Genomic DNA, 12107 nt, shown 5'->3' on the forward strand with positions numbered 1-12107 from the left:
AAACATGTACTAAGTGCAGACGAGCAAAATCTACTTCATAGGGAAGGTAACACTAACTGGACAATTATCAGCTTGATGAATTAGCTTTAGTTAGTGCTGATGAGTTTATTGAACACAAAAATATGATCACATCTGACAAAGAATGGAGGGAATCATAAGTAAATGAACATATTTTTATAGGGCAATGCCAAGGAGAACGAAGAAAACATAATAAATATCACTTTTTGAACCAGTGTCCTTTCTTGTAATGTTCCAGCTTCCATTTTGTGCTACAAAATGTCACTGATTTGAAAATTTGAAAAACTTATTCTTACTCAAAAAGTCCACCAAGTTTCCTGTCAAATATATAGCAAAAAGTCCACAAAGTTTTCATGGCAAAGTGAAATGTCCGTTCTGAATCAGTAGGCTTGGTAGGGCTGCTATGGTTCCCCTAGTTCCCCCTCCATGGTCCGGACCAGCACATACAGCTCAGCAAGCCCGACTACAGACGCAGCAATCACAGCTGCTATTACCCGCTGGAAAACAAAAAGCAGGACACACACAAGGCACAAGTCAAACAACTTAAAGAAGAAAACATCTGATATACATTTCACTGTAATGCAATCACAAATGCAATCCAATACAAAAACATCACAAAATACAGTGAATGTTTAACTGCATGGAGCTATATGTAAAAAAGTGGCAGCTACATGTATAGTATACATGTTAAACTAATTGTTCTCTTACCGCTGCAGTATCAGTGAACAGGTACTGACTTCCCATATATGAACAGGCAAAAGCAGCAACCACAGTGACCAGGAAGTTGAAAATGGTCAAAACCAAAGCTTTAACCGATCGCACTGGAGAAAGAGAAGAGGAAACAAAGTCAGATAAAGTTCATTTTCAAAGTAATGCATTTATAATTCAGCCTCTGTTTGCTGGTATTGTGATAATATCATATTGAACTTGTAATGAGATTAAACAGTAAATGTGTATCACACTAACTTTGCTGTCCAAAATCTGCTAATGTTCCACTGCGGTTGATGTCCTGCAGAGAAGCAAAGATATCACACCATGAGTAGAAAACGTAAGCTTTAACAGTGCATTCCAGTCTGTGACTGGATCTCTCTCTGTGTCATATATACACACACACACACACACACACACACACACACACACACACACTCACACACACACACACACGCAGAGTACATTTCTATCATGTTTCATTGCATGAAATCACATCTTGGCTTCTAAGAACCAGAGATGACTTTAATGTTAACATCATATAAAAATGTACCTGAGTGTTGACATTACGCGTGATTCTGTTGTACTCCTCATTGGCCAGTTTGGCTTTAATCTTCTCGAGACGTGCCACTAGCTCAGGGTTCTGCAGCCAGAGGGAAAAGTCACAGCTTAACTTGAGTTGCTTGGTCCTGATGATATTGGTTTTACATTAAGACCTTTGGACCTCAATTTGAAAGGATGATACTCAAAGTATAAAGGGACAAGTTGAAAGAAATTGGACTCCTTTGTCGAATTCCAACTGTGATTTAGGTAGGGGGACAGCTTTTCTGCCTCTGTTGCATTACACTAATGGATGTTTCAAAGGTTAAACAGACATATACAATATGAAAAGTTAAGGCACGTCCATAGTTTCACTTACTCTGGGAGGCTTCAGGACCTCAGGAAGGTGCAGTGAGCTCTCCTCCAACAACTCGTGCAGGTAGAAAGGATGTCCTAGTGAAAAACCATACACAATATACAGTCATTACATATTACTGGCATAGCTTACAGTATGAATTACTGTATTGCAGAACATCACACCACTCCTAACCATGGGTTTCACCGGTGTGTCTTCTACATGAGATCATATCCTGGGATGTTGATTAAGGAAATTATATGAAATACTGTAGAATAACTGGGGTGGTGATGGAACAGTGGATTAGACACATGCCTTTGGTGTGACCCGGGTTCAATTCCCTACTGTGACACATCCACCTATGTTAAGAGCAAGACACTTAACCCCTAGTTGCTCCAGAGGCGTGTGACCTCTGACATGTATAGCAAAATAAGTCGCTTTGGATAAAAACGTCAGCTAAATGATAAATGTAATGTATTCCGGTCTTTAAGGATAAACAACTTGTCCCTGTACTCGCCTGAAGAAGAGTAAGTTCATCGTCATCATGTTACAAAACCAGACTCCATCAGACTAATTTAGAAAACAGTATCACTATACATTTCAGATACCAGGCTTTACCTTTGTCCTGAAGCCATTTCCTGAGTTTTCTCGCTGTACTGAAGGACAGGGTTTTTGGTTCCGGTTTTGCAAGAGTCTCCTCCAGTTCTTCTCTCAGTCGCTGGGGCAGGGACGAGTCAGACTTTTCCAATAACTCCGTAACCTTATTTCTGAATGTATCACCGACGACAAATGCCGAGGCCATGGTTTTAATGCAGCCGACTCTGACCGGGAGATCAGATTTTCTGCGACGCTGCTGTCTAAAGTTAGATAAATAAACCTTTTGTCAAGCGTGCTCTCAGTGAAGCAACAGGTGCCGGCGTACACATGCTTACAAGAAAACGACTCAACTTGTCTTTATTGTACATTGAAATTCAGCGTTTAATAGCTAACGACAGCTAACACCAAGCAAGCAGCCATATTGTTTGACTTGTGACACGATGACGTATTAGCTCACATGATCAACGGTGTGAAAAATGATTTTAAATTGTGAAAATTGTCAAATCTCATTTATAATCGTTGTAAACGGTTACCGTTAATGATAAACTGTGTTATTGTTTTATTCCGTATTTAACTTAAATATTGCTTTATACAGCACACGTGAGCTCTTTTGGTGCTTTCACGGTCCGCTCATAAGCTCCTAAAACAAAGAGTGGGGGATTTTAACAGGCGTGACGGGCAATTAAGTGTTTTAGTAAAGTGTTTTTATCGTGCCTGGCTGTTACAGTAGTTTACAGACATTATGGCAGATAATGTCTGTCTACTATAAAACACTAAATGCAAGTTTATAGTGTAGTTTGGTTCTCGTAAATACGAATCTAAAGTCGTTCCATGAACGCAACACCAGTATCTGTAAATGCGTGTGTGTGAGCGTGCCAGGGCTGGAAAGATGGCGGCCTGTGCGTTACGCCGAGGTTTGTGGAGCACTGTCAGTAAATACAACAAGAAACACACACACCGAATACTGAGTGTGGTTGACAGCAGCAGCGGGTTCGAGGTGAACAGACCGCGGGTTCAATGCCGAGCCTGTGGACTGTCCGGCGGTGCTCAGCAGAGGAGGTTCATGTCGTCACGGTAAGAGACGCAGCAGTGTCCTCCCCTGTTCATGCTAACACGCTAAAGACTTTAACGTTAGCCAACGTACGAGTTCAAGATGGCACCGTAAATAACGTCACCTCATTGTTGTTGAATGGACACATGCGTCGATATGGTATCATGGAGTGCAAACGGATATTTAGCAGCAGAAAATGAGGAACGTACAGTTGCCCTCTGTTGTTCATTAGCTAGCAAGGCAAGCAGCCAGCATGGGTTGAGCAACACCTGACACTGTCTGATCCGACTGCCTCTAACCTGTTGAGACCTTACATGTCAGATCACACTGTTAGACAAAGTTAACACCCATCGTGGAAGATTCTTTACTAACTTTAGCATGGTTAAGTAAGGTTATCATTATTAGCACGGTTTTAATCCGGTAAAAGGGATGCAACAAACTGTAAAGTTAGATTGTCTAACATAATGGTAGGCCTGTATGTAAATCTCTTAACTTATTTAACAGTGTATAAAAGAATGCATTGTTCATTGGACAGCTATTCTTACTTAAATTTTGCCTAAATAACTTGTTTCCATAGCAAGTACTATTTAACATTACCCTGTTGTTACTTAATAACTCTGCTTAAGTGAACATGATATTGTTTATTCATTATGAACTTACAAATACCTTGCTTCCCCCATCAAGAAAAAAACTGAATAAACAAAAGAGCAACAAAAATCAGATCTATGTATTTAATATTTGCTGAAAACAGAAATTTGTGCATCAAAGCTCCTGTAAACTGAAGTTTTCATGATCTTCAGTGGAGCCTCTGCTTCTTTCAGTACTGGTGCTTGGCAGTTTTGCACTGCCGCTGTTCTGACAATATATGCTGCCTTGTCGAAAAATGCTACCTTATGTGTTCCAATTTCTAATCCCCAGAAAGGTATAACTCTCTCAGTATTGTGACATCTTCTGTTTATTGATTATATTATAACATCATTTCAGGGGTAGCGTATTCTCTTGGACTATAATGATTTTTCTTGGTATTGCTGACGATCAGTCACTGTCTCAACGGCATTCCAAACAGTAAGGTTGCACAGATTTATGGGTGTGGAAACACACCACGCTTGTGGGTCATGCGCAAAACCGCTAAGTAGCACATCTCGATAGGTAGCATAAATCGACAGGTGTGCCGAATTCTGCATGCCTGCCAAGAATTGCAAACACCTCCCGGTAGGTAACGGTCATTTATGCTGAGAAAATGCACATGGATGCATATCTCGGCAGGTAGCCTACAACATCTGTTCTTCCGAATTATGCATTCACCTCTTAAGGTCCTTTTCAGACACTTTGCCGTGCCCATTGATCAGACGCGGTTATCACCAAATGTATTTGCTGAATCTCAAGGAATGCTTCTTCTAAGTATAATAAAATATTAACGACTCTAAATATATACTTAGAATAATTTGTCCCCGTTGATGAACCCCACAAAGAATATTATAAAGCAGTATTTGGAGGTGCATGCAATTCTCGGCAGGCATGCAAAACTCTGCATAACCAAGCGGGAAGCTTCCGGTCTGAGACGTGAATCCAATGCGGAAGTCCCTAAAACCTGCGTTCTATTGAACGGCCAGCGGGGGCGACTCTTCTGGTGTGCAAAAAGAAGTCCGGCCATTAGGAATAATGGTAAAATGACCCTACTTCTCAGCTGATTTATTACCTCAGTAAACACTTTCAAAATGAGTTTATGGTCTCATTCGCTAGTTTCAAGTCCTCTTCAACACAACCTGATGTTCATTTAGTAAATTATGGTCCCATTTAGAGGAAAATAGACCATAAAGCAGAGTGTGCTTCAGGGAGGGATCATCTCTGATTGACAAGTCGTTACCATGGCGACCTGTCAATCAGGCTGGAGTGAGCCGTGCCCACGGCGCTGTGTTAATTGCATCATCGTTGATCAAAACTGTGAAATGTCTGCCTAAATTAGCTCTTCAGCATATCCCAAAACTGGGAAAAATCGAGCCTTTCACACAGCGCTATTGAAGGGAACAGCCGCGAAAAACGGACGAATGTTAATTATTAATCTAACTTTACCCAAGTTTCCAGACATGACTCTTACTGCACTTGTCGCCATCTTCCATGTGTTGGATTGATGGCAGTACCTACGATCCTGTAGGAAATTTGAGTACCGTTATGTTTTCAGATTTTTGGCATTGACTTGGTACCGAAGTATCTGTTCTCGTGTCATCCCTACAGTAGGGCTGCAACAAATGATTATTTTCGTAGTTGACTATTCTTTATTATTATACTACTACTACTATTATACTATCTACTATTATTTATTTTATTGGTCGACTAGTCACGATATTTTTGACACCCCCTAACCCAAATTAAACCATTTTAACTAATTAAATATCTTTCAAGTGAATTACTGATCTCCAACACACAGCCTAACTAGCTAACATTACTATGAAATGAACGAGGTTTACTATTCAGAATGAACACTAGGATCAACGCCTGGGTAAAAACGGGGAATAAGACAAGACAGTGTGGGCTACTCTATACTCTCTACTACTCTACTATAAGTCACTGATTTCCTATTGCACTTAACGTGTTTGCTAACAGAACTGAAAGAATGTTCTCTTAGCCAGCATCACTCATGAGACCTCAAAACCAAGAATACAAAGAACTATGGAGAGGCTGCTCCAAGATAGAACAGAGAACAGCCAGCCAAAACGATAAGCTCACAATCTGATTTATTGCAAAATAATTTAAAAAAATTTAACCAACGAAGGTTAAAGTCGAGGGCAACTGGACTTGGTTGAAGATACTGGAAGACGTTTCGTCCCTCATCCAAAGGACTTCTTCAGTTCTGACTGACTGGCAGGGAAACTCAGGTATTTAACCTCAGTGGGGTCGTTGGCCCGGGTCATCGATACCGCTGGTTCGTTAGGGTTCCTGGTTGCTGTGACGACAGTCGTTACAGTCATTAAGACTACCTGTGGCCAAGACTGAACGACCATCGTTGGTATCTTCACCTGAGGCCAATAGGTTACGTTTGTTGAGTTTCCTGGGAAGTGATGAAAGGACAGCATTGTAAGTGGGGGATAAGTGGTGGCGTAGACCCCCTCCTCTGTTCAATGACGGCTTCTCGACCCTGGTGTAGATGCTTCCCTGACACCTCTTTCAAACCATCCATCTTCTCTGTCTAAAATGTGCACCTGGTGGTCCTCAAACGAGTGTCCTCTGTCCTTCAGATGTAAGTAGACTGCAGAGTCTTGACCTGAGGAGTTGGCCCTTCTGTGTTGAGCCATGCGTTTGTGTAGTGGTTGTTTAGTCTCCCCAATATACAGGTCTGTGCATTCCTCACTGCATTGGACCGCATACACTAGATAGCTTTTCTTGTGTTTGGGTGTGCGGTCTTTGGGGTGGACCAGCATCTGTCTTAGTGTGTTGTTGGGTTTAAAAAACGCAGGGATGTTGTGTTTGTTGAAAATCCTCCTGAGTTTCTCTGATACTCCAGACACGTATCGAATCTCAATGTTACTGCGTTTGACCTTCTTTTCTTCATCCCCTGTAGTTTTGGTCTTCTTGGATCTTGTGGCTGTTTTTACAAAGGTCCATTTAGGGTATCCACAGGCTGTAAGTGCCCCCTTCAGGTGTTTCTGTTCCTTCTCTCTGGCTTGGGCGCTTGTTGGTATGTTGTCCGCTCTGTGGTGCAGTGTTCTCATGACCCATAGCTTGTGCTCCAGTGGCTGGTGGGAATCAAAAAGTAAGTATTGGTCTGTGTTTGTGGGTTTCCTGTAAACACCAATTTGCAGGCTCCTGTCCTCTTCAATGTGTACAGCGCAGTCCAGGAAGGCCAAACTGTTGTTGTGAACATCTTCTCGTGTGAACTTGATGTTACTGTACACAGTTTATGTGTTGATGTATGACCTGGATGACTGAGAATCTTCACAGACAAACATTTTTAACAAAGATTTTTTTCTTTGGAACTATATTAAATGAAAGCACATTTAAAGCAAGTACTGTAACCACAATTGTACACTACCAATGTAATGTCTATTTAGAAGAATGAAACAAAATCCCCCTTTCAGCCCTACCCTACATTCACTCACATTTGGCTATCAAAAGACATTTCTGTGTTTTTGTAATAGAGAAATCACATCTGGAACAGTTCCATGACATGCCATGTCACTGCCCTCTGTCTTCACATGGCACTACCTCGGTAGAATGATTGTCTAAAGTTTTGGTGACTAATATTGTGTGCACATACACTGCCTGGTGCACACTAGAGGATTTTCAAATCTTAACCGACTTAAAAAAGAAATGCCACAGACATAATGAAAGAATTAACCAATTCAGACCAGACGCAGGACCACCTATTTGCCATTTAAACAACAATTTCGGTTTGCGGTTTTGGGGAACTTGGGATCTCACAGAAACTCGCATGATCATACGTGACTTCAAACAAACGTGAAAGCAGACTGTCGTCGTCAGCTGGTTGCTGTTGGTGTGTGCTGTGTTTTGTGCAGAAAAGCAATAAAAAGATTATAAAACTGGATGAACTCATGGTTGAGAAGAGGGAATAAGCATAGTTTACATTTGATTGCACAAGCAAAACACAAGACGTTGGTGGCGCTTCCCAGTCAGGTAAAACTGGTATGTCTGTTTTTGGCTGATCCAGAACATTAAATACTTAAGAAAGCAAGGTACTGCATCACACGCTGTAAATACAACATTCCAATATTGCCACTCCGGCTCACTGACTTGAAATGGTCAAGAATATGGCCAGAAATATTAAAGGGAGACTGTTTGGTATATCGCTATAGCAAAAACTCTGAGGACTGACACATTTCTGCCATCTAACAGTATTTATCATCATATCCCATGCACAATACCGGGATCCTGGACCTGGACCAGCTACATGTAATGCAGTCTTTATAAATCTTATACCTGTTATGATCTGTGGTGCACAGGAAGTCATGTTTTTTTGTTGACACTGAATGGAATGACAAAAACATGTGGCCTTTACCGGATGGGTTTATTTTTCCTCTGGCTGTGTGCATGCACCATGCAGACACACAAGTGCTACAGACTGTAGTTAGAATTTTGGACTTTTTGTCCATGTTGCTTGTATTGTGGCAAACTATCACATAGACCAATACGGAGTCACAGAAATGTCGCGTCACTTTAATTACTCTCTTCTCCAAGTAGGCTTTCGATTCCAGCACAAGGACTATATCAACGACTCTGTGACTGAGAATGAAACTGTATGTTTCTCAGAGACAACATCTGACTCGAAGGGTGTCTGTGTCATCTTAGAAATTAAAATATGTAACAGTGGGATGCTGTTGTAGCTACAAGTAACACAAACTCCAGTGTTTGCTCATGTAATTTTGACTCGGACTGCTACATAAATGAAACTCGCACGCAATGACCCAAGCCCCCAGGAAGTGCTTAGTGCTTTGAAGCCAATTTTCATAGTCGCCAAATTGTGGCATTAAAACTTCCGGGTCCATCATGTGATGCAGGGTGGCCCCGAAAGACATTTTCCCATAGACTTGTATTGCTACAGTGTTTTTGTTTGTTTTTTTTTTTTATATAAATTTGAGCAGCACAACCCTCGCAAAATGACTCCTTCCACTTCCATATTTTGATCCATTCGATCCGATAACATTTAGAAAATCTAGAACAGCCTCATGATTAAAACACTTTACCCCCATTCAAGTTAGCAGAGGGAGAGGAAGCAGTTTTTTTGCTTCCCTCAGCTTGGACATGTGATCAGAGCTTACAGACTTAGTGTTATCATTAGTAACACTGGGGCAGTCATGTTGACTCTGCACACTTATGATGATAACCGCTGTTCTAGATTTTCTGACTTTTATTTGTTGTGTGGGCGGTCGCGGTGCGGCAATGGATGTCGACCACACATTTAACTTTTCTGCCGGGTGTTCAACCAGCAGCAGTGACTTGTGATGGAATGAAAGGGACTCTGCTGTGGGCAGAGAGAGACCAGTGGGTTATCTTGTGTCTGTAGCTGCCATAAATAGAGCATCAGAGTGTGCTTGTAAAAAAACAGCCTCTGTGAAAGACGGTTAAAGTGGGTGTACAGTAGTTGGAATAGCAGCAGTGATTCAGCACCAGCTTGTATCTCAAGTTTATGTAACCTTCTCATTGTGTAAACATATCTCCTGTCTTACTGTGCTGTTGCCAACCTTTCCCTGACATGACGACAGTTCAGTGGCACGACGACGTGCCTTCACTCCTCCTGTACAGAAGGGAAAGGGTGATGTGAAGTGAATAGCTCCTGTGCTCTCTGGCACGGTGAGTAGTTGACCGGGGGCAGCTGTTGGCTGAGGCTGTTTCCAGGGTTTGCAATGGATTGGCTATATTTAGATCTGATTATCTCAGGCCACATAGTGTATTGGCATTTCTCAGATTGGTACAGACAAACAGAGGTAGAAGCAGAACAGAAGAGCCCAAATGAAGAGAGATAAAAATGAAGAGCTGTTGTGCTATTTATGTGAAGTGCAGTGAAAACAGTGGATAATTCCTGGGGCTTTTGCATCATTTGTTGTGCTCTATATAGTATAGCTGTAACAATTAGTCGATTAATCGACAAGTTGTCAACTATTAAATCGGCACCTAAACAATTTAATCACAGAAGGGAAAAAAATGAGAAAATTCTCTGATTCCAGCTTCTCAAAATGTGAATATTTTCTGGTTTGTGGACAAAATAAGACATTTGAGGATGCCATCTTGGGCTTTGGGAAACCCTGATCGACTTAAAAAAACCAACAACTAATCGAATAATCTTGAAAAGGATCATTAGTTGAAGCTAGGGCTGGGCAAAATGGCCAAAAATATTATCACGATAAAAACATTTCATTATCTTTATGTCTATAATTATCAGGATAAATGTCAAATCAAGTTTAAAGACTTATTTTTTTATTTATTTCCTCCCCTGAGTGACAGTTGAAGAAACGAAATGGTTAATTGTCACGTTTAAAACAGCAGATCACTTCACAAATCTGTCATCGTGTGTGTGTGTGTGTGTGTGTGTGTGTGTGTGTCACTGTCTCAAGTTGCAATACCTATCGGAATGCACAGATTTGATTGGCTGATTTAAAACGCATTCCTATGGTTAGTGAGTGTCCTGGCTGCTAAACTGGTGCCGTAAAGGCTAGAAAAGCTGCACTACTAAAAATAGAAACGTTCCTTCAAAATTTTATTATTCTCAATTTATCGGTTATTGATCCGCAGAGGACATCATCTAGGTCCGGACCCGGTCTGTGGTCCGCCTATTAGTGAGTTAAGTTGAATAGTTGTTGTGAGAAATAAAATCATGATGTATCACCCAGTTGACCTGAACAGAGTTTATGCTTTAATAACATCCCTCAATTCCGGCAATATGGAACAGCTACCAGACATATGTTGTAATTTTCCATATTGTAAAACTTCAATTAATCGCCCGGGCTTTCATGTGCTGCAGTCACTAAACTTAGGCCTTTAATTCCTTTCACACAAAACTCTCGCTTAGCAAAATTGAAAGGACTATCAAAATGTTTGTTTAAACCAGGATGAATGTAAAAAAAAATGTAAAAGAATTTGCCAGGCTATCAAATAACATAATAACAATTACGAATCATTCATTTGTTTTAGTAGAGAGGGAGAAAGAGAGAGAGTGCCCCTGTGTCAAAATACCGGTGGCCTACCTTTTTAGAAAGAATGAAAGCCGAAGGTTACCGTAGTTATTTCAGCTTCAGATTTATTTTTATGAAAACGTTTTGTTCTTGTGATCTGTGGACCCTTGTGGACTAAAGCAATATAAATAAGCGATATGGACACAAATTCGGACTTTATGACCTCCACTTCTCTTGTTTTGTGAATGAATTGTGCTTTGGTGCTCATGGTTTCTCTATAATGAAATGAACGATTGAAGTGCGAAAGTGCATACAGCTTGAATTAGTTGTGCAGCAGGTAGTGGCAGACTTTAATGCAAGTACACCGTAGACAGACTGCACAATGATTTATACCTCTATACAATCAATCTCATTTTATATTGTAGGAATTCTGTTGCTTTGCTAGTATATCTTTAAAAATAATTGGTTTCTGATAATCTTATTTATTATTTCTGTAAGGAGAACACGGGACAAGTGATTTACAGAGCAGATGTGTGCTGACAGAAAAATGCAATTTCAGTTGGACCATATTTCTCATGGTAAAACCAGGTTACCTTGCGATTATTCTTGTGCAATACTCATAAGAAAAATAACCTGAAACCAACCTCCTATGTTATATTAAATCCCCCTGTCCATATATCCACCTCATTAATCCCCACTCTTCATCTGTGTTGTGAAGATTAGCTTTGCAGGGAGCACACAAGTATGCGTGTAATTTATTTGAAGTGACCAGCTGTTGTTGTCAGTGGTAATGTGTACTGTGTGTGTGTGTGAGAGAAGCTGCAGGCCAGGACAAGGAGATTAGGTTGAATGGTATTCTTGTCTGTTGACATCTGACAAGTTGAGGTGTTTTATTTAATCTTGTCAAAGTTGTGATTGAGATTTGGACTGAAGGGAAGGACGGAGGCAGCAGGATTTCCCTCCTATAGGGGTGAAAGCCTCTTCTCTTCACAACTGGGATTTCCTCCTGAGGCTCCTCTTTGTGTTTGTCCATATATGATGTTCAGATCTCAGTCCCCATGTTTTATATACAGACACTGTGTGTTTTTCATTTTGATGGCTGGAGGTGGTTTTATACACACACACACACACACACACACACACACACACACACACACACACACACACACACACACACACACACACACACACACACACAGTGTGTAATGGTGTT

At 40.8% G+C, this 12107-nt stretch overlaps 2 protein-coding genes across 3 annotated transcripts in view; one reads left to right on the plus strand and one right to left on the minus strand.

The window, feature by feature from the left end:
- Positions 1-85: 85 nt before the first annotated feature.
- On the minus strand, positions 86-3257 carry tmem199 (transmembrane protein 199). The gene is made up of 6 exons (XM_046073614.1): positions 2240-3257; positions 1646-1719; positions 1280-1369; positions 985-1027; positions 727-839; positions 86-515 (listed from the first exon to the last, which is right to left on the minus strand). The coding sequence occupies exons 1-6, from the start codon at positions 2421-2423 to the stop codon at positions 420-422; spliced, it is 600 nt and encodes a 199-aa protein (XP_045929570.1). The 5' UTR covers positions 2424-3257; the 3' UTR covers positions 86-419.
- poldip2 (polymerase (DNA-directed), delta interacting protein 2) overlaps positions 3025-12107 on the plus strand; it is a 21430-nt gene continuing 12347 nt past the window's right edge. Inside the window, exon 1 of one of the 2 annotated variants that reach the window (XM_046073612.1) lies at positions 3025-3292. In XM_046073612.1, the coding sequence (XP_045929568.1) occupies positions 3075-3292 (218 nt within the window). In that variant the 5' untranslated portion in view covers positions 3025-3074. The remainder of the gene's footprint in view (positions 3293-12107) is intronic. The other variant, XM_046073613.1, reaches the window with a different exon arrangement.

Source organism: Micropterus dolomieu, linkage group LG17, assembly GCF_021292245.1.
Source record: "Micropterus dolomieu isolate WLL.071019.BEF.003 ecotype Adirondacks linkage group LG17, ASM2129224v1, whole genome shotgun sequence".
In the NCBI taxonomy this organism is placed as follows: Eukaryota; Metazoa; Chordata; class Actinopteri; order Centrarchiformes; family Centrarchidae; genus Micropterus; species Micropterus dolomieu.

Bases quoted from the DNA above. Each gene is read 5' to 3' on its own strand.
- tmem199 (XM_046073614.1), bottom strand. From the start codon at position 2,423: ATGGCCTCGGCATTTGTCGTCGGTGATACATTCAGAAATAAGGTTACG. The intron at 1,370-1,645 runs GTAAGTGAAACT...CTCTGGCTGCAG, and splicing joins AGGTCCTGAAGCCTCCCAGA to AACCCTGAGCTAGTGGCACG. The intron at 516-726 runs GTAAGAGAACAA...TTTGTTTTCCAG, and splicing joins TGTTCACTGATACTGCAGCG to CGGGTAATAGCAGCTGTGAT.